The 24,015-nt window shown below is 37.2% G+C and overlaps 1 protein-coding gene across 1 annotated transcript in view; it reads left to right on the plus strand.

The window, feature by feature from the left end:
* Window positions 1-13,151, plus strand: part of LOC139944594 (uncharacterized) — a 29,042-nt gene extending 15,891 nt beyond the window's left edge. The window contains exons 2-3 of the mRNA XM_071941649.1: window positions 6,238-6,386; window positions 8,301-13,151. Of these exons, the coding sequence (XP_071797750.1) occupies window positions 6,238-6,386; window positions 8,301-8,449 (298 nt within the window). The 3' untranslated portion in view covers window positions 8,450-13,151. The remainder of the gene's footprint in view (window positions 1-6,237; window positions 6,387-8,300) is intronic.
* Window positions 13,152-24,015: the final 10,864 nt, after the last annotated feature.

Here is a 24,015-nt window from a genome sequence, read left to right on the forward strand (position 1 = left end):
ATAGTAGAAAGCGTACCTTAAAATATTAGTTGATTAAAGGCAGTGGACACTATTGGTAATTGTCAAAGACTAGCCTTCACAGTTGGTGTATCTCAACATATGCATAAAATAACAAACCTGTGAAGATTTTAGCTCAATCGGTCATCGAACTTGCGAGATAATAATGAAAAAAAACACCCTTGTCACACGAAGTTGTGTGCATTTAGATGGTTGATTTCGAGACCTCAAGTTCTAAATTTGAGGTCTCGAAATCAAATTCGTCGAAAATTACTTCTTTCTCGAAAACTATGTCATTTCAGAGGGAGCCGTTTCTCACAATGTTTTATACCATCAACCTCTCCCCATTACTCGTCACCAAGAAAGGTTTTATGCTAATAATTATTTTGAGTAAATTATTTTGAGTAATGTTCACTGCCTTTAAGTGCTGTAGTTTTTGAGAAATGAGTAAAACAATGTCATGAAAATACGTTTTTACATGCTAAAATAATTCTCGTCTCATGATCACTGAGATGAAAATTATTTTCATGAAGATGATTAAAAAAACTACAGTACCTCAGCACGTAATATTTTCAGGGAAGCTTTCGACTATCATTATCTTCAAACTGTGTAAGTTTAAATTAAATCTGTGGACATTGTGTTTTTTGTCCTACAAAAAGTACATAGGCCCTTAAAAGGGAAGGTATACGTTTGGTTATCACTCTCCTTTGGTTAGAAGCCTACAGCACCGTATGAAAGGTAAAGCATTTTGAGAGTAATTTCACTTCGAAGTAATGAGGTTATGAAAAAAAGATAACAGTTATTATGCCTACAATTTGAATGATGAACCATTTTTGTAGAGCGCATATCACAATCACAGAGAAGTCCCTATGCGCTTAGAGATGAAAACACAAGAGAAGCAAAAGTTAATATAGAGATGTGAAGTAAATACAAAAGCAAAATTTAGTTGATACAGAAAGAAGTACTGAAGGCTATTGCAAAAATAAATGTGTTTTTAATTTGTCTTAAATAAATTCACTGTTTGAGCTTGTTTTATGGTGTCCGGAAGAATATGAGAAGCGTTACCGCGAAACGCTTTTCAGATTGTGCATTCACACAGGGATTATTCTTTATGCGTGGACACTCGCTCTGGATTTTCGGAGATCTCAAAAACTTCACCCATTGAAATGCAATTTCCAGATGATAGTTTTATTGTGTACTTTCACATGTATAAAGGATTAAAATAATCGAATGGTTCAAAAAAACAAAAGGTATAGTTTGCCTTAAAAAGATTCACAATTGTATTATTGTAACTCTTGTTATATTTTTCATTTCACAAAATTACAAAAACAAGATCCTTCAGTGTCACACTGTAATGCCATGCTCTGTGGAGCATCTACTGACCGATCCCATGTGTGCTGTATACGACCGTTACATCATCACCATGTTGATCTCAGCCTGCCATGCATTATTATACCTTACTCTATGTTATTGCTAACTGTCGATGTGTCAGTTGTAGTTATTACTACTTCTCAAATAAACATGAACCCATCTTTGATTACACTGAGGTGCGAAATATCATTATAAGCGCCTACAGCATTGGGACGGGCCACACATATTTTATCGTCTGATGTTTACTGAATATCATTATAAGCGCCTACAGCATTGGGACGGGCCACACATATTTTATCGTCTGATGTTTACTGACTAAAGAATAAAATATGCATGCCCATACAGCAGAGTGAAGACAGACGGTACAGCGTGCTCATAATGGCCAATCATTAACAGTTTGTCATCAGTTTCGTACTATATCAAAGTAATTTTCTTGAAAATATGTGTGTTTTTTATGTTAAAGTAGGGCATTTTTTTTTTTAATAAATAAACAAATAAAATACAACAAAATATTCAAATTTGGTAATGATTTACATGTATTTATATATTCCTGCATCTGAGTACCTAGAATGCATTTACCACCGTTATGGTCCAGTCTTCCACTACTTTACACTGACCATCATTTGTCCTGACCACTTTACTCTTGTTGGTTCATAGACCCCACATTGTTTGTAAAACTTTGGTTGATATATTTTTCCCGCTTGTTTTCTGGATACCCTTCTCTAATCTTTTGCTCCTCTTTTTGCCTCTGACGAAGGTCCGGTTTGGATCGAAAGCTAAGGCCATCTCCCATCATACTCGTGTTATGTTTGTAATGTTATTATATTACATTCAAATTGTGAATTTAACTACGAATAATTTACCAGAGCGGGACATGAACCTCCGACCTCCAGATTATCGTACAAGCAATTGATTTTATACTTCATGCTGATGATACATATAATATTTGGTGTGTGGTCATGAACTAAAATGTCTCCAACAAACACATACAAAAGCTATATTGAAGTCGACGCTAGACCTTAAAAACCCATTAACCATCCAGTCAGAAAGGATTGATTGAAAATGTTAGCATCAAAGACAAAAATGTAACATAAGATACTACCACGAAGGTTAACCACAGCCGCAATTAGTGGATTACAATTTTCCTGAGAGTGATATGCGGTTTCGTTGTTGTAATTTCAAACCGAGAATTAAATCACTGCGGTGAACCTTGTACAACGGAGACATTTTGCCTAGGTCCGGTGTCCAATTTGATAGCCTCGCTGACACTACATTTGACAAGATTCCCTCGACATGTCAACATAACGAATTTTGAAGGAAAACATAAACACAAAGCACTTTGATTAAAGGCAGTGGACACTGTTGGTAATTACTCAACTTAATTATTAGCATAAAACCTTTCTTGGTGACGAGTAATGGGGAGAGGTTGATGGTATAAAACATTGTGAGAAACGGCTCCCTATGAAGTGCCATAGTTTTCGAAAAAGAAGTTATTTTCAACGAGTTTGATTTCGAGACCTCAGATTTAGAACTTGAGATCTCGAAATCAACTATCTAAACGCACACAATTTCGTGTGACAAGGGTGTTTTTCTTTCATTATTATCTCGCAAGTTCGATGACCGATTGAGCTCAAATTTTCACAGGTTTGTTATTTTATGCATATGTTGCAAACTGTGAAGGCTAGTCTTTGACATTTACCAACAGTGTCCACTGCCTTTAAGTATTCCTATTGCGCTCTCGTGGAGACTGCTTTATCATGGGAAGGAAACATAAGAGTTCAAACATCAGATAACCACTCTTCTGAAATACAGATTATTAAATGGTGTATAACGTGTACCCGTAAGATGGTATGGCAATCTACGGTATTATGTGAGATTTACGAACATTATATAAAAAGCCTTACCTGTGGAATCGCACAAGATACACAGATCACCTGGAGTTTCTTAGTATCTGGAAAGTTGAAATGATGGAATCTTCTTAAAACCATCCTTCCTATTAACAAATGAAAAAATAGTAAAGAATGTTTGACCATAACATAAAACAAAATAATATAAATAACAAAAATATAAACATGTGTAACATAACTGCAGGGCCCAATTATACAAAACCGTTGAGCATAAAATACTGCTTGATAAATTTCTTTGCTAAGCAAACATTTAGTTGGGCACCAGCCACAACAAAGCAAACTTAATGCAATTTTGGCTGGTAACCTTTTTCTGCTAAGCAATACTAGTGTATGCTTAGCAAGTTTGTGTGGTTACAGGCTTTATGAAATTAGGCCCTGGATTGGTCGCTTTGAGATGCATACCGGCTTCGAATGAATCAAATCATACAACAATGTGCCAATACAATGTTAATTTTACCGGTTGTGTGATGCAATTTGTTTGTCCAGATGCCAGTTAAACCAATTAGAGTCAGGCGGTAACAATTGAGTAATTAAATGCAATGTAACAATGAACCAGTGAGTGTGCTAAGCAATAGCCTAGAGAGATCGATTTTCTAGATGGTATCTTTACACTCAGATACACACAGAAGAAACACATAAGGCATGCATTGTATTGCAGCATTGACAAACACACACATAAGTCAATTATGATCACTTCTTTCAAGTCAGATTGTATTTCCAGCTAAAAGTAGAAAGTAATTTTACGTCTATGTATCAAAAACATATGATTTTTGCTTTGTCAAAATAGTACAGGACTTTACATCAAGGTTCAAAGTAAACTGTTATTTCTTTCGTAGATTACTTCAACCGTCCCGTCTAAGAACTACAAATGAATGTTTAGCATTTATAAGGCCTATATTTTAAGTTATGTTTGGTAATCCCTTGTTGCAATGCAACATATTGATGGCTAATGGCTGGTTTGAATGTATTTTTCCAAAACTAGATGTGTGTTTTTTTATATACTTAAATCTCAGAAACTAAACCTAATTAGTTAGCTACCGGTACTGACAATCCATGGATTTTCGGCGAAGTTAAGTTGTGTCTTACTTGCCATGTGCAGAAATTTGAATAATCATCCAAGACACCAACAACAAATAATAATTTCAGAGAACTCGATAAAACTTGTCAAACGGAGAGTTGAAACAATAATTATTCAATAATCAAATATTCTTCAAACCACAATGTACCGTCACTCGAAATGAAACAAATCTGACTAGACTGTGTAGTCTAGAGTCTGCCTCACCAACAGTCAAGGCTTCAATTGAAGGCTAATTAACTCTAGAAGGAAGAAGGGTAATTCTTATGTTAAAATAACCTCAAGTCTCAAATATCTTCTTGTAAATTTGTCGCCACCAAAGGACGCCGTTCCAATAAAACACAGGTGTGTCTTCAAATTAAAAACTGAAGGTGATTTTCCGTCGTCAGTGTGTAATAAGAGGCGGCTTGGATTTCATGAAGATGATTTGAAGTTGGACTCCAAGGTGAAATAAGCAGAGTATTACCTTGGTTTCTGACTTCTTTTCACGAATGCATGCACGTTTCCATAATCAAATAGACGGAGGTAGCGGGAAGTGTCAAACACAATTCAATGTAAATGTTTAATGTTTGATTATACTGTCTTTCCCTAGAGTAAAGGGCAGTTGTGTGTTAAAGCCATTGTACACTTTCTGAACAGAACAAGAATATGTAAGTTCACAGATTTACATATAACTTACAGGGTTTACAGAAGGTAATGGTAAAAGACTTCCCTTAAAATATTATTCCATGAAACACTTTACTTTTTGAGAAACCATTAGAACAATATCAATTCTCGATGTCGAGAATAACGGATTTATTTTAAACACATGTCATGACACGGCGAAACGTGCGGAAACAAAAGTGGGTTTTCCCGTTATTTTCTCCAAACTCCGCTGACCGTTTGAGCCTTACTTTTCACAGGTTTGTTATTTTATATATAAGTTGTGATACACGAAGTGTGGGCCTTTGAACAATACTGTTTACCGATGTTGTGCGATTGCTTTAAAGGTATATACCGGATTGGTTGAGCTAACAAAATAGACGCAGACAGTGTTCATGTTTTGTTTGATCAACCGTTTTAACGGTTGATTTAAACATGAAAATAACAACCCTGTGAAAATTTTGGATTAATAGTGAACATCCGTGGACAATTTTACAGCATGTAAAACACAAAATCAGCTTTTTAGGTTTCTAGATTTCAGAAGGATTGCCACAGAATGGTTTGAACTTAATAATTAGTAAGCTCTCAGAATAGAATTAAACAATGAAGCATTTGTATCCCTTATAACCAATGCTGTATATAGTTAAACTTTATACCTTTAAAGGCAGTGGACACAATTGGTAATTGTCAAAGACTAGCCTTCACAGTTGGTGTATCTCAACATAATCATAAAATAACAAACCTGTGAAAAGTTGACCTCAATCGGTCGTTGAAGTTGCGAGATAGTAATGGGAAAAAACATTGTCACACGAAATTGTGGAGTGTGCTTTCATATGCTTGATTTTGAGACCTCAAATTCCAAATCTGAGGTCTCGAAATCAAATTTGCGGAAAATTACTTCTTTCTCATTAATCGTCACCAAGTAAGTTTTTGTGCTAATAGTTATTTTGAGTAATTACAATAGTGTCCACTACTTTTAAGATCGTCTGTCCCAATTTTGTCTGGTAAAATCCCAGTAGAAAATTGACTGCATTACTCAACATTTAAGCTTGAGTTTTCTATGGAATGTTTATAATAAAGATGCTTTACGATAACGAGAACTCAAACATTTAGGTTTTGAGTTTGGGACCAAAACCATGAGTAGACATACATTCTTGTTCTGTGCTGAGTTGAGATGTAATCGTTTAAATCAGTGAAGAAAGATTATTCAAAAAATGTTTCTTATTTTTTTAATTTTGTATTCAGATGTGTACGGATAACAGATACTGGCATTGGATTCTTGTCCACGATGAACTGCATGAGGGCGCTATACCTAAGGTGGTGTTGTCACGTACAGGATTTTGGACTTCAACACTTGTACAACATGAAGAGCCTGGCCATACTGTCAGTAGCAGGTGGGTTATCACATTTAAAAAAAAAAAACTTCAGAAAAAAAAAAATATTTTTCTATATTTGAATAATTGTTTACCTGTATGCTGTTGGCAAACAAATAAAAAGTTAATTGCCAGTAATATTTAATTGGAACAAAAGGCAAGCCATCCAATTCCAACCAGGTCAAACAAACCCAAGCATAAAAGTTATTAATTTGTTGGTTAACAAAAAGGTTTTTACACTTACAAGTTAGTCGAGCTAATTAGTTTAGCTAGAGCAGATGTACACTAGACCACCAGGCTAGCCCGATGGCAACAAACAGTTCGTGTTTTAGTAGCGGGTATCACATCGATTTCATGGTTAATTTATTTTGTATCATTTTATTGTTCAAGGGCTGAAAATATACGCATGGTAGGTTTTTGTAGACTTTTCTGGAAAAGTTTCCGTATGGCGCCACCTTTTCATTCGATATGAAATAATATCTTATCTAATTTACCTCAATGAGATATCCCTTTCTGTAAAAATGAGTGAAAAAGTGGTGGCGCTAGACGGAAAGTTATACCTCCGACCTATCCCAATCCAAATTGAAACCTAACCGATCCCAGTAACGCCCATTTTCATCATCCATTATCCCGATGGTTGCACACCGGAGGGTTACGAATCCCTGTGCATAAGAATTGGGTTCGAATCCAATTTCGGCCGTTCACACTCCAGTCATTTCTGTCAGACCTGTAACCAGATTTGCCCGATTTATTCCACTTGCAAACATCATATCACACATTCTAAGAACACAAATGTCATCTTGATTTTGTAGTGAATAATGTAGAATAGTTAAAACATCGTCAAGAAAATCTGTTTCAGAAAAAAAAGACAAACAAAAACTTACAAGGACTGCTGAAACCGTTCACTTTCGTCTCTGTGTAGCTCAACACGTGTTGCATAGTGCACGGCTGTAGTATATTCTGTCGTCTTCAGTTAGTGGTCGTCTAAAACAGCGCCCTCTTCTGTTGAATGGCAGGTGATGCAGACAAACTTAATACAGGCAGCTTTTGGCCATAATTATTATTTTGAGATGGGTGTGGACACGCCTGCCAAAGCACAACATTTTGTTAACACAATCCTTATACTCTAAGCTTTGCATTTTTGATAGGAACCACTTCCCAAAGATGACGGTCGTCTTGGAATTTCAGTATGCCACCATTTAAATATCCTACCCCCATACTTTTACCAAAATCTCAGCTTGTATGTCACTTACAATCACAATAATTGTGTCCAAACATACATTCTCATGGTCAAGGAGTACAACTGTAACACTTAGAATAGCAGCAGTTACTTTTTTTCTTTTATATGGTGGTCCTCTTGGGTTTTCAAGATGGCCGTCATATGAAGACGAAAAAACATATTCACAAATTTCTCACCTTCTAAGTCACTAATAATGGCAATTATGTGGTCTGAACATACATTTTCATCATCAAGGAATATAACTGCACCAAAAAGTAGTGTCTTTAATCAGGCAGTTTCCACTTGCCTTTTTCTTGAATAAACCTGTTTTCAACACCATGCTTTCATGTAAGCCAACCCAACCCATCTCATCCAACACAACCCAGCCAGTGAATCCAAATCCTACCCGCCCAACCAAACCATCCCATTGCCCCGTTACCAGCCAAATCCCCAGAGCCACATATAATTATCATAGAGTTGCTAAGCACAAACATTTGCTAAGCATGACATTTTTGCCTCGATAAAAACAGGATTACCAACCAAATTTCCACTTGATTTTCAGGATAAGCAACCAACAGCTGATTACCAGTAACAAGCAATATCTAGGAAGAAATGTTCATGCTAAGCAAATTTTTGTGCTTAGCAGCTCTATGAAATCGGGCCCTGATCTTTCCATTTATTAATTGAATAATAATTTGCTATTTTATTGTTTACAGGGTGTCCATTGCTGACAGCGGCAGGCCTGTCTGGTCTGGCCCAGCTGAAGAACCTTGAGGAGTTAGAGTTGACCAACTGCCCTGGTTCATCCCCCGAGCTGCTTCAATATTTCACTCTCAATCTCTCAAAATGTACAATTGTCCACTAAAGATGTAGTGCCCAACTCTTGCTGATGAGAAGTAACACCATTATGTTTATTTTGTTTTTGTAACCAAAGAAAAGAGATAGTTTTGGTTTGTACAAAGACAAAATGACTGGAGTGGGACTTGAACCAACGACCTTCGGATTAACGTACCAACAGAGCTAAATGTGCCCAACCCTATGAGGTGATCTCCCTATTGTGAAAGTTTTAAAGCCATGATTTCACTGATTGGCTGGAACTTGATCGGGCACAATTTGATCTGTGTATTGTTCCCAAACTGATTGTCCTTTTAAATCATAATGCTACATAACAAATTGAAAACCAAGTATTGTTTGAAGCTTTGCATGGTGTGGAGAAATAGGAAGAAACTATAAAATAGTAAACTTGCGGGTACAACCATGTTTAAATCTCTTCTCAGAGCCAACACTCACAGAAGAGATTTTATACTCCTCGCAATAATACTATTTATTTATAGTTTCTTCCTAAATTGAAGTCTGTTACACCCAATTCTTTCAGGGTCTATTTCGTGAACATGTTATTAAATTGAAAGAGTTTGATAGAACTAGGCATAACGTTGAAAAACAGTTCTCAGCTGATATATCAAAGGTAACATCAGCATAAATTAGGGACCATGTATCTGGGATTGGACAAGACTAAAGAAACCACAGGAATCAACCACCTGATTATAGTGATAATTGTTTGGGATAAGGGGAAATTTACTGGTGCTAACAAAAAAAGAAATATGTCTACCTTCCTTAAAAAGGAGACAGGATAGCATGATTGTTTGTATTTGCGGAGATGTAAAAATATAAAGCTCAATATTTGGGATGAGGCCATGTGAAACAATGGAACATGGATCTTTGAAAGAAAAAACTGTGTTCTGTGTTCTTATGGGAAATACTCAAGGAGTTACATGTAGGCCTAATTCACAAACATGTACTTTCTCAAAAACCTTCAGAAAATACAAGTATACAAATTGACACTATCCATAATTTTAAATCGTGTAAAACCAAAAAGGTATCCACATAAAAAACCTCCAATACATATTACAATAAAGGGTCAGGAAGTCCCAAACTGCGTCATTTTAATCCATGAAAAATTATTACATAAGAGTAACAAACAATCTTTGAGTCAAGATATGGGAAATAAATCACTTATCTTTAAGACAATGCAAACCTGGGGTCCAAATTTATGAATTACAGCTGCAGTTTTCAAAAAAAAAAAATTATTTCAAAATCTGAGGATCCTTTTTCTAAATTGTATTTGAGTATACATGGGCATTCTTGATGCTGAGGTTTACTGCTCATAATGTATGTACACATATAAATGGATAGACCCATGTACTTGTATTAAATTAATTCTGAGTGCTGAATACAAAATCAAATTACTTCAGTTGAATTTTATATGTGAATATGAGTGCATAGCTTTGGGATATACACAAGAATGTAATTTAATTTTACCCTCACACTGATGTGTAATAAGCACTGTATACTCTGTACTGTCCCGAGTTCTGGGAAACAAATCGAAGGTAAATCACTTGGTAGGACTCAAACCTAAGACCTTTGTATTGCTAGAGCAGATGTCTATGGCAAGCCATATGCTCAATAATCCGATAAACGCTGTTTATCAGTTGACAAACACTGTAAACAGTGTTTTTTTAGTCAAATTATTTGGCATCTGGTGTCGGCGTAAAACTGTGTTTATCAACCGATAAACAGTGTTTATCGAATTATTGGGCATATGGCTTGCCATAGATGTCTTACCACTAAACCACCAACCTAGCCCGGTGGCTAGAGGTGCAAAGGTCCCGGGTTTGAATGCCACCCAATGATTTTTTTCCAAAGAACTTGGGAAAGTAATAGTAATACAGTGCTCAATACACATCGATGTAGGCCTAAGGGTCAAAACAAATTATATTCTTAATATCCAAATACAAAACTGACATACAAGTGCTATGTCAGTGCATAGTGAAATTACATGTACTTGATTTCTGTGTATAAAGTGTACAAAAACAAGTAGTGTAATATTCACAAGTATGCTATGTGTTACAAATGGCTTTAACTTGTTTAAAAGATTTTTATACCAGAGGCAAGTATTAATGTAAAGTAAACGCTTGATTCTGGAGAAGCAGAAATAGAAAAAGATGGTATTGAATGTAAATAATTCAATAATAACGCTTCATTAAGTGACCTTTGTTTAATATATCACCGAAAACAGTTATATGTTGTAGATAGTTACATGTGTGTGCAATGCCATAAGCCTTTTTGAGGTATGACAGACGTGATAGGAGTGTACTGTTTGGTTTGGGCGTATACATACAAATTTACCCAAACCTTGTAGTGTTGTAGCATTGTGTCTGCCATGTCTTAAAACGGCTTATTGAATGTTTGAGTGAATTATGGACCAAAGCTTCTTCAGCCAGTCAAATGGCAAACATAATTACTTCACTCTTAAAGATTTTACTTGGACATAAAGCTGTCGAAGTATTCGCATGGCAACTTAATGAGAAGTTCTTTCAGCTGCGCCATAAACGTTGGGCAAGTGGACATACGCAGTTGCGTAAAGTTTTGTGAAATCAGCTGCAGGACTATAAACTAGATACAGTATTTGTGTAACAATGTATTCAATCTAATGGTGCAAGTGTCTTAGAGTAGAATTACAGAGTAGTTTCTTCAAGTTTGCCACTTATTATAAGAACCAAGAACCTTGTTCTTTAACACTTTCATCTGATTTACTTAAGAGCCTTGTTCTGAATTACTTAAATATATCACAGGGCTGGACCTTTGTTATTAATATTAATAGATTAAATAGATATCATGTTGTAAGCTTCAAAGCCAAATTTGTTGACAGTAATTTTGTTGATTTTGATTCATCTCGCCTCTTGCAACAAGCAGTGTTGGCGACAGTGTATAATAAGTGTTGATTTCTATAATGTCTCTTTTGTCTAGTCTCACTGTGGGACTATTATGTGTAACTGTTAAAATTGACTGTCTGTATCTAACTTTTGAGTCTCTATAAAAATGGAAGTTTTTATGTGTCACTTAAAACAGCATAACTAACAAGTTACAATGTGGACTTGCTAAATTGGAAAGTTCTGATGAGTAATTCTTTGAGCATAACAAAAGAAGTTACCAAACTGTTTGAGCCAGTGTTGGCCTATACACCCCAAAAATTCTTGCTGCTGTTGAAGTCCTAAGCCCTACTTGCAGTGGACTTGGTGTACAATTAATTTTATGCCTAAAATTTTAACAAAACATTTAAGTCTGTAGGTTTTACTTCTTCAGAATTATTAACTGAACAAGGCCAAATTCTGTGGTTCTGGTTACCGTAAGCAAAAAGCAGGATTAGGCACTTGCACAGAAAGCGGAGCATGGTGAGGTAAGCAGAACACAGGGATAAACAGAGTCATGAAATTGATCCCAATCTACTTAAGTGTGATAATGAGTTTACATTGTTTTGAAGTACTGTAAGTTTAATACTGTGATGATTAGTTAACATTGACTCACAGTAAATGAAGCTGTATATGAAGTTTTGGTTACCAGCCAAACTACTCCCAGGTCAAAATTCCAGTTGAACCTAGTTAACTGGGGTCAACTGGTTCAACTGGATAGTGACCAAACTCGTCCATTTTCCATATTAACCAACTGGTTTGGACTAGGTTTAACTGTGTTCAACTAGGTTGAAATTATAAACCAGTTGGTCTCTGTCCATTTTCCATATTAAACCAACTGGTTTTAACTGTGTTTAACTAGTTTATCAACTGGTTTCAACTAGTTCCAGTTAAACCCAATTTAACTAGGTTCAACTGGAATTTCGACCTGGGCTATGCCACAAGTACAATTTGTGACTGGTATCCTGCTCATTTCTGCTAAGCAGAAACATTTTATGCAGTATTTTCTGATTAAGCAGCTCTATGAAATTGGGCTAAGCTCATCCATTTGAAGATGGATCAGTCTGACTTCGGGTCAGACTTTGGGCCGAACCCGATCACTCGTCAGTTTAAAGGAACAGATGTACATGTAATAAGCTGTGTAAAGAAATTAATATTTATTTAATTAAACTTACGGTAGCTGTATAAAGACATGTCAGCTGATAATGTTAAACTAACTTTCCCAACTTGTTGTTTTTGATTAATATACTTTGTAAATATTTATTTGGAGATGAGGAGTTTCTGTGTTAGAGAATTTAAGAGTATGAATGAGATTGTCAAAAAAATATGTTTATTTATATATGGAGAGAAAATATGACTTTTGAGAACTTGTGTAAAGCTTCTGTAATGATGTACATTTATGCTTGCAATTTGTTTAGAGTATGACTAATTTTGTATTACTTTAATTATTTTATTGAATTGTGTCTTTCCTTTGTGTTTTGTTAGAAATATTTGAATTATGAAAACCACATCCATCCATACTTAATAACCTTGTACCTCTTACCATAATTTGGTCAAAAACAAAATAACTGTTCTGACAAAAGGGCATGGGATAATATTTGCTTGATAAAGTGCTTAAAACAAAACGCTGAAAACATAAAGAGTCAGATATCAAAAGTTACTTCTGATCTGATCTTGTATTTTCCAGTTGACAATGCTGTCACTGGGATGCTGCAATAGTCGCTCCTTTTTGGAAGAGTTAATGTTTGACCGTATTCTATACATTTGTTTTATTCATCACTGTAGGTTTCCTCGTGTCTTTGTTGGTCTTACAACCTCAACTAAAATCCTTGCAACTAACACCCCTCCCCCTCACCCCCACCCCCAACCAGAGTAGGGCTGAATAAGCCATTTGTGAGTTAGATTTGAAGAATGTCTGGTACAATGACTTGCTTAGTCACAAGTTACTGCTTAAATTTGAATTCCTCAGACTATAGAGACAGTTGCTATGTCGAATGGTTTAGCTTTTGTGTAGCAACCTCCAGATGAGCAAACCCTGGTACCATTGTGGCATACACATCTATTCAGGATTATGTATGGGTGTTCACCATCTCTTACGTAACTTTGCCCCTTATCATGTGACATAGCAAGGGTCTTGATAGTCTTGAGGAATTCAAACTTAAGTGGTGACTTGAGATCAAGCACGTCATTGTACCAGACATTATCCAAATCTAACCGGCAAATGGCTTATCGAGTCAGCAGGTAGCAGATATTGAATGCTTTGTAGACAAGTCATGCTTTGTAGACAAGTCATTAATGTTGTGATAGCGTAATATACTCAGTAGCTAGCTCTCTGCGGTAAAAACTGCTCTCCCAAGATCACTGCTCTTACACGAGGTTCCTGGCTTCCTGACTGCTTGGAGACCATAGTCATGAGAGCAGTAGTCTAGAGAGGCCAGCAGTCTCGCGATAACATAGCCAGTGTTGCGAGAATTCAGGATAGAGTCGGGACGCTATCACCGCGACAAACATTTAACGACTTGTCAATGAGTCTATGTGCTTTGGGGATGCTACACAATGATTAACGAGGAGCTCAGTTACCTACCCACCCCATCACCACACAATACACAACTTTTCATTCATTTTCTTACCTTAGAGTAATTCTAATATAAATATTGATAATTCACTTCAACCAATTACATTTTGAATTCACATCTTGAATTTTATTTCCAAACACAGATTACATGCTCAAAATAAACCAAACACAAAAAGATCATTGACATATTGTGATAGAAATAAATATGAAAATACATTTCAAATCATTAGCATTTTAGTTCCAAAGATCAAGTTGATTTATGTGCACCGTAGTCAATATCACATTCTTAAAACCCAAATCAATCTCAAAAATCATTAACTACCACACATAAAGAATATTCGATTTGGTTTTTACCCATATACATACATGTACATGTACACCAATGTGCGTTTACCACTGTTTACTCGGTAACTTACCCGAGTTCCAACGACCTTTGCAATTCTAGAGCAGTGTCGAATCCCACCCGAGTAATATGCCTGTGATTGTTTTTGCACAGAACTCGGTTAAGTACTGAGTATACAGTGCTAAACACACATTGGTGTGTATGGGTAAAAACCAAAATGAATAACAAATCTTATTCCAGGTTTTTCCAATAACACAAACCAGCAAAACAAAACGTCAAATAATACTTGAAGGCAGTGGACACTATTGGTAATTACTCAAAATAATTATTGCCATAAAACCTTACTTGGTAACGAGTAATGGGGAGAGGTTGATGGTATAAATCATTGAGAGAAACGGCTCCCTCTGAAGTGCCATAGTTTTCGAGAAAGAAGTAATTTTCCACGAATTTGATTTTGAGACCTCAGATTTAGAATTTGAGGTCTCGAAATCAACCATCTGAACGCACACAACTTAATGTGACAAGGGTGTTTTTTCTTTCTTTATTATCTCGCAACTTCGACGACCAATTGAGTTCAAATTTTCACAGGTTTGTTATTTTATGCATACATTGAGACACACCAAGTGAGAAGACTGGTCTTTGGCAATTACCAATAGTGTCCAGTGTATTTAGGGTTGATGCGCTTAGAACTAAATAAATATGTGAACACAAGTATGGGGTCACATAAAGTTACTTGCACCTATAAAATAAGCTAAGCAAGTAAACATTATGCTAACCAGAATAAGGTTACCAGCCAAACTACCATGTCACAAGTACAATTAATGACTGGTATACTGCTCATTTCTGCTAAGCAGAAAAATTGTAATCAATATTTTCTGCTTAGAAGCTCTTATGCTCTGTATTGGACCCTATAACCTGGCCTCTATCTATTTACTATGTGTGATGTCATTTATTTTTAAATGAGACATTTACCCTATGGTCAGATGGTAGTAAAATATAGTAGTACATGTAGCTGAGCTGAACATTTCACAGAGCGATTTCTGTAAAGCTTACTAGATTCTTGATGCATTTATAACAGAAAAAAATTAAAAGTTCACAGATTTACAAATGACTTACGGGGTCTACAGAAGGTAATGGTGAAAGACTTCTCTTGAAATATTATTCCATGAAATGCTTTACTTTTTGAGAAAACATTGAAACAATATCAATTCTCGATATCGAGATTTATGGATTTATTTTAAACACATGTCATGACACGGCAGAATGTGTGGAAACAAGGGTGGGTTTTCCCGTTATTTTCTCCCGACTCCGATGACTGATTGAGCCAAAATTTTCACAGATTTGTTATTTAATATATAAGTTGTGTTACACGAAGTGTGGGCCTTGGACAATACTGTTTACCGAAAGTGTCCAATGGCTTTTAAAAAAATTACTCAAAGGTAACTCTGGTTAATAAATCAAAGTGGTTTGAAGGCAAGGTTGTTTGTATGTGAAGCAAATTTGAAGATTGAATTATGAAATGTAGATTGTGGCTAGTTGTGAGTTGAATAAAAAGGATACAAAAAACTCTATTTATGAATTTGGCATGAATGAATATCAGTGAATTTGAAACCCAATTTTGTAAATATGAAACCCAATTGTGATAAAAAATAATGTAGATTAAAATAATTGCAGCACACTTGAAATCTCATCAATGTTTTTGGGATGAGTTTGTTAACAACTCTTTGCAGTGTACCCTCCTACCCATGTTGGAGACAAATAGTTGAGAGTAGGAGGTAAATGATTTACAAACAGGGCGACTTACTTGCAGCGGCTGAATACTATTCTAGTTCAACTTACAAATGGAAGGAGCTTGAGTAAATGGAATCAGAATGAAGAAGTAGGAATTCTCCCTTTCTACGAATAGTTTCATACCCTAGGGTAAATCGAACAGATGGTAGGCAATAATAAATAATCCAAAGCAAGAATAATCTCCAATTAGTTCAAATGAAAATACTACACTCAAATGACTCTAAAGCTATGTCACTATTATGTCTGTCAGTGTTTGTGTGTATCTATAATAATTGTATTGTAATAAGTAGGAGTTGAAATTGCATGGTGGAGATACAATCTGTAAGGTTTGTGGTAACACCATGTACATGAACATGTACTGGAAACAAATCACTGTACATGTAGCGATAACTTACAGAGTAAAGTTTCATGGTATAGACCTTTATCACGGTGTGGCCATATCGAGTTTACGACAATCCAACTCAATGTAACCAAACTGAGGCTGGACAAAATAATAGTCTGGTACCATGTTAGCATTCATTACTGTTATTGGAAACGGGAAACATGACCAAGATCGTGACAGCGTGATAAAGATCTGTTACCCCAAACCTGAATAAATTGTTCTGTAACAAATGCCACCTTATTATGAAAAAACCCAAACATGTAATTGTAATTTAATGTAAATTGAAAGTACAGCTCTATGATCCTCAAGCAGTGCTAATGTAATATGACTGAATAAAGATCTATGTGTCCTATTGTTTTCAGCAACACATAATGTGTAATTGTAATGTCATTGTAACGTCATTCTTGAGGTGTGTAGTTTGAAGGTTTACAGATGGATTGCACATCCCATCATCGACCACCATATTTGATAATAAACAATGGAAAAGTGCGTGAGGGTAAACACGCTATGTACAATTTTCAGCCAACGATAGCCTTTCACGCATGCATGTTTCATCAAAGATGGTGGTCAATGACGTCATGTGCAATCCAGAGCACGTTTGGGTGAGTGACTAGACTTGACCAGAAACTGTGACGTAGCACTTGAATTGACCATATCGACCATCTTCCATGAAGTCAATCTCCCTGTGCTCTATGGTTTCTGATTAGTCTAGTTGTTGTAGTCAACTAGTCGCCACCTGAACTTGCTTCCATCTATAGAGGTTTGCTTCATTAATTATTTATGAATTTATTATTATTTGCTTCTTCCCTTCTTAATGGTGTAAGGCCGGGGAAGGGAATGACGCTGTGTTATTTCTCCATTGTGGTCCAGTCAGTTGCGATACAGATAGAATTCTCAATGAGATATTTCAAAACGGGAAAAGAAAGAAAGTCACAAGCAGCTGAGAAAAAGCTCATTCTTAAGTCGTTCATCCTCAAAGACAAAACTGTGAAACTTTGTTTTGAATACCTGCACACAGACACTATGTGATCAAATTCACCAATTCTAATGAAAGGCCTGAGAAAGAGAACATCAAAGACAGCTAGTGGGGGGAAAAGGAAAAAGAATTGGGGTCATTGTGAAACAGTAGGCTTGATTGCTATTTGGGGGTCAGGCAAACACCAAGCCGACTTCGAGGGAATGGTCGCGTGTGTGGGCATCTATTTTGGCCTAGTTCCCGGACGCCCTCAACACAACATGGGAGTCCCTAAAGGACAGGATGGACTACCTCCGTAGAACAGTATAGAGAGGCCAAACATTACAATTTCAGTACAACAATCCTAGACGAAGGACACGGTTAACAAATATTCATCCACCACCAAGGCACATAAACTTCCAAAGAGATGTGATGCTCATTTGCACTACAGATGATGTGAATGTTTCCAAGAGGATATACACGGTCTTTACTTGCAGAAGCTGGCCATATTATAAACGCATTCTAACTCAACAACAGTTGGACTGCGAATGATATAAGGGCCCACCTCGAGGAGGCTTTCAGTACTAGTTACAGAATTCGACTTCCTCCCCCAAGTATGTACTGACATTTTGTTCTTGTTTGTCGGCATATAACAGTAATGAACATGCGTGATTTCTTGTTTGTGTTTCAACCCATTTCTTCCTCAATACATTGTGAACTGCTTCCAACATGGTTAACAAGTGCAATTGAAATGAAATATGTTTTAATTATTGCACTGAATGTGCGTCCCATTGATATGAACATCTACCTAATTTTGTTTTCTTCTTTTATTTTCGTAGACCACAAATGGACGTGCCTGTTTTTCATACTGGTGACTCTGTTTAAACAAACTAATTGTTCTTGCTCAAGAAGACCTGAAATATAGAACACTCCGGTTGGAGTATGTGTACAAAATTCAACAGGAAACTTTACTTTCTTCGCATGCTCAAACGTTGTAATCTCCCACAGGCTGAACAATCAAATTTTCTCACCATATTCCTTTTTTTTTGTTTTTTAATGTTTAATATTTGCACCGTTCACAGTAATATTTGGTTTTGTTTTTAGTAAGGCATCTAAAATTTGCTGAAGTCTGTAATTTGGCCGAGACAGAGTTTCTAGTTGATTAAGTGTTTTTTGTGAGATGCGCGTACATGTGGTTGTGCATGTATGTTACTTACTATTTCATTTTTGACAAGACAAACATGTCCTTGTGCATGTACGCCAAACTGGTATCCTCAGGAAATGTGTACCGGTGTGTGTCTTTGTGCATGTACGTTAGTTAGATGTTTTTTGTTGTTGTTGTTTTCTTGTACATAACAATGAAGGTACTCTAACTTTTAACTAAGAAAATGTGAATTAGAATTTTTTTTCTTTCTTTTAATTGTTTAAATGTGTGCGATAGTTTTTTAGTTATAATCAAAAACAATCTCGTTGTTGGTTATGGTACTGCTTTAAAATATTGTTCAAGATGTTTCGTACTTTGCCTAATTATTCCCTAATGTGGTGATAACAATGGAAGGTTGTTATTGAAATTGATTGAACTTTACTCTTTTTTGATCACTTAAGTTGTTGTTGTCTGTTTATTAGACCTATGGCCTTGTTATTACAAAAATTATCCACATCTTGAAAACAAAATGAAAATAAGTTATTTCCCACAAGCATACCTTTTATTTCTATCAACAGAGTTCTACAATATGGAGAATGGAAGAACTTTTAAGGTCAAAAAGTACGGAAAAAGAGCGACTAAGATGGAGGTTGCTTCATTTAAGATGACACTAGAGAAAGTGGTTGAAGCAGGAATAAACACCGGCTTCCTGTAAGAAGTTACTTACGCAATGTCCCAAATAACAAGGTAAACAGTTTACAGATGTGAAAGGAACAACCTTGTTAAAGAAGATTGAAAGCAAGTTTGAAATGTGTGATTTATTATTATTTTTCACAAATTGTTGTTGATGATTTTAGTAATTTGTGTTTGACGATGTCAACAATTTGGTACTTTTTAACTTACCAGGCATGCAACTGCCCGTGGAAAAAAAAAGAGGAAAATTTTCAAAGGCACAAGGCAAGTGCGGAGCGAGGCGGCCGAAACGCACGGGACATGATACCCACAATGGTACACTAGAAAATGTTGAGGTTTATTATGCTCTTACAATGTAGGTGCATTTTTAGCATGTACTAGGCTTATTTTACATGATTGTAGTTGTACACTGTTAATGCCAGGCATATATTAGGCTAAATAAAAAAATACACGAAAAAAAACGTGTTTTTTTTTTCCTTTTTTTTTTTCTTCTTCACAATAAAAAAAAAAAATTCACGTACAAAAAACCACCAAAAAAAACGGAAATCCGCGGAAGAGTTGCATGCCTGTAACTTACATTGTTCATGCATTAATCTAAACATTATGTTAGTAGTGTTATGTAATTTTTTAGTTATTCTATACATATGTGTAGCTTAAGAATTGTAATGTTTGTAAATAAGCATGTTGACGCGCTGCTTATGCGCTGTATAAATGTTGCCTATTATTATTGTTGTTTATTACAATTTTTGTTTCTCCTACACAGACAACGAACCAAATCCGAGATCCCATGGCCATAGTGCTCCAGAGAGCCATGTTGAGGGAGCTCCTAAACGATGAGCCTGATGCTGACCAGACAGGGCAGAGCCTCCACACGTCATATCGCTGCTTTATGCTGTGGCAATACAACTGGCTCGGAGCTAGTGATCCCTAGCTGTGTGGTAATGCGAAACCGAGCAACCTACCTGGACCCACAAGACCAATACACAGGATTCAGAAGGAACGAGGTGGGCGAAAAAGACTTCTTTCTATGCGCCAGCAGCGTCTTCTGGTGAGACATGCGGACTGATGCGCGTTTCAGATATAACCATGAGGTGTGCCATGAATAGACTTGGATTTAAGTACAGGCAAGCTCGTAAGAGGGGACTTGTAACGGATTTGGATCTGAAGAAGAGAGTGAGATCGCCAAGGAGATGACCAGTTAGTACCCGCCCAATGTGTGGACAGATTCCATTGCAAGCCTGGTACCAGTGTATTGCAAAGGCGCAGTGAGGGTCTAGACCAGCATTGTACAGCAAAGGGGAGCAAAGTCTGATCCGGAGGACGAGTTGTCAAGTTGATAGTTTTATCCTGAATCGAGAGCATGGCACCCAACTACCCGCAGTGAACAACAATTACTCACCCAGTCAGCTATTCATGCGTTATTTTAGTACCAACATAAAGAGATCACTGGTACAAAAAAAAACAAGCAAGGAGACAACATAAAAGAAGCTCATCAAAAGAAGAGGTATCCAGTGTCATTGCAGTTAATATCTTCATGGGCCTAGTTTCAGTGCTGACGCTTCAAGAATATTGTTCCAAAGATTTTATTTCTTGGCCAACCCTTTGCCAAGAGAATCATGTCTCGGTCAAAGTTCCTGCACATTCTATGGGATCAACACATCAGTGATCCAGATGAAGATGAGGAAAATCAACGTTGGAAAACCATCAACGACCCCAGATGCCGCCACTTGAACTTGTTCTTTGACGAAATCAACAAATGTATTTCCACATAGTACAGGCGTTTAAATTAATGTTGTTTTCATTATACTGTTAATGATGAAACATACATTGTTAGAAATAATCTGTTTAAAATTAGTAATGCAATTAAGATTCGATCGTTGCACAGCCTTTCCTTCAATCGAATCTGCCTTTTCTTGAGTCAACATCTTATTTCATCGGCCCACACAGCAAACTATAAGAGATGCCATTTTCAGTTACAATGTTTGAGGGAGGAGGCATCCCGCTATGCTGGAGAAGCAGTTTGCGGGCGAAAAATACATCAACAAATGCATAGCAGAGTATCTGCCGGGGAAAACCTACAAACAAATCAGCGACAAGCGACGCGGTCTTAAACGAACAATTCAACAGGTGCCCGTACAGCCAAAGAGAAGCGGGACAGCGGTCCCAGTGCCGACACCGCAAAGCACTGAACAAGAAGGCATACCTGGAGTTCTAGGTTTAAACCCAGAGACTCAAATGGGTAGATGAATTGCCAAGGAAGCTCGAGCTAGCGAGCCCTCATCTTGGCAGGAGATCGAAGCAGAAAGCACACAGCTGCTCAACGCTAAGACCTCCAAGAAACCGCGACTGGGAAGGACGAAGATTAGCAAGCAGAAAGTTGATGTGCGAGAAGACGCAAACACCGACAAATTAAACCCCAAACGAGCAGGAAAGAAAAGTGAATACAAACAGGTTCAGAGCCTCTACAAGTTTAAGAAAAAGATTCTTGTAGCGGAAATCTTGGATAATGAAGTCCGCGAGCAGTGCAAACTCGACCCGAAGGAAGTCAAAGACTTCTACAGGGAGAAACTGGAGGGAAATCCTGAGATTGCAGGGCTCGAGGACTGGAGTGGCATTAAGATTTCCAAAGGCGTTAAAGAACAATCCGTACTCACTGAACCAGTAACAGTTCTCGAAATAGAGAAAAGTCTCCATTTCATGGACTCATCAAGCGCCCCAGGTCCTGATGGTATCACTGTCAAAGACGTGAGGTCGATGAACATGGAGACACTGTCAACCATGCTTTCAGCGTGGATGCTGTGTGGAAACGTCCCCGAGAGCATAAAAGGCGCAAGGTCCGTCCTGCTCCCGAAATGCTTAGAGGGACTAGACCAAATTGGAAACGGGAGACCTATCACTACTGCCTTCAAATATCTATCATAGTGAAACAAATTCAATGAAGTTCCTTCAAAATTTTAACTTTTTCTATGACAATTCCATTTCGTTTTCCTTGTCTTAGTTTGATAGTTTATTGCTCCATGGTTTTATCAGTCATTCATTTTCTGACAGGTCAGCGAGACTGTCCTGTAATTCAGAGTCCGACTCTGATGATTCGACATCAACACCAGTGACATCAAAGCGACCATGTACGTAAACTTATATGTGTGAAGCCATTTTGTATTTCAAAATTCCTTTAAATGTCCATAGTGCTGGCTGCTGTATGGTTGCTTGAGACTGCTGAAAGTTAGTCTACCTTTATAGTCCTAGCTATGTTAACCGAGTTCGTTTGAGGAATGTTTAAGATCTAGGGTACTAGGGTTGTCTTTTCTCTATGGACATCTGGGGGGTTTTCAGGTAAACTGTGACAACGATTTTGAGCTTAATTTCCTTTTCAATCCATTTGTTTTTCAATTAATTTGCAAATCAACAGCGTGTTTGGGTATCATTGTTAGTTGGTGTATCTGGGGGCTTGCCCTTTTTACTCATTTGTCTTGCACGAGCCTCAGATCGAGCCTTTTTAATTGACAGGATTGTTTCAGGAAGTTTGCACTTTTTACTCTTAACATGTAATTTGTACCAGTGTTAACAGATCCAGGAGCGAGTACTTCAGGCTCACCCCAACCCCAGCATTCTCATGACATGGTGCGCACATCAGTCAATGGGCCTATTTTACGTAAGTTTAGTTTTCGTTCTGAATACTTTCACGGCATTCGAGTGCATTAAACTGTGAACTAATATTATCAGAATCTGGTAAAAAGAAACAATGTTTCAACCACTATGCAAAGGTAAATTATTTTACTCCAGATAGTGTTGTAACAGCAACACTTCAAACTGGTCAGCAATATACAAACCATTTATACTAAACAATTATTTGCGATTAATATCGTATATTGTGTCAAAGTGTTAAAAAAGTCATTTGATCTTTTGGTTATTAGTTATAAGGCAGGGTCTGCAAAATAAGTGCATAACACACCAGTCTTCCTTCAGGGCTGACCAGGTGTCTTGCTAAAACAAAAAGCTCAATTCGGAAATTGTCTGGACCGAAGAGGAAGTCTATCGCCTCGGGGAATTGGAGAAGCAGTTTGTGGGCGAAAAATACATCAACAAATGCATAGCAGAGTATCTGCCGGGGAAGACTTGCAAGCAGATCAGTGACAAGCGTCGCGGTCTGAAACGGACGAACCAACAGGTGCCTATACCGCCCAAAAAGAGAGAGGCAGTCCCAGTGCCGACACCGACGTCAGCACTAAATACAAAGGCATACCTGGAATTCGTAGGTCTAAACCCGGAGACTCAGATGGGTAAATGCATTGCCAAGGAAGCTCGGTCTAGCGAGCCCTCTAATTGGCAAGAGTTCGAGGCGGAAAGTACAAGGCTACTGAACGCCAAGAGCTCTAAGAAACCACGATCGGGAAGGGCGAAAAATAACAAGCGGAAAGTTGATGATCGAGAAGGAGCAAACACCGGCAGATCCAACCCCAAACGAGCAGGAAAGAAAAGTGAGTACAAACGGGTTCAGAGCCTCTACAAGTTCAAGAAGAAGATACTAGTAGCGGAAATCTTGGATAATAAAGTCCGCGAGAAGTGCAATCTCGACCCGAAGGAAGTCGAAGACTTCTACAGGGAAAAACTGGAGGAAACTCCTGAGATTGCAGGGCTCGAGGACTGGCGTGGCATTAAGATTTCCATAGGTGCTGAAGAACCATCCGTACTCACCGAACCAGTAACAGTTCTCGAAATAGTGAAAAGTCTCCATTCCATGGACTCATCAAGCGCCCCGGGTCCAGACGATATCACCGTCAAGGACCTGAGGTCGATGA

This window comes from Asterias amurensis, chromosome 11 (genome assembly GCF_032118995.1).
Source record: "Asterias amurensis chromosome 11, ASM3211899v1".
NCBI classification, from domain to species: Eukaryota; Metazoa; Echinodermata; class Asteroidea; order Forcipulatida; family Asteriidae; genus Asterias; species Asterias amurensis.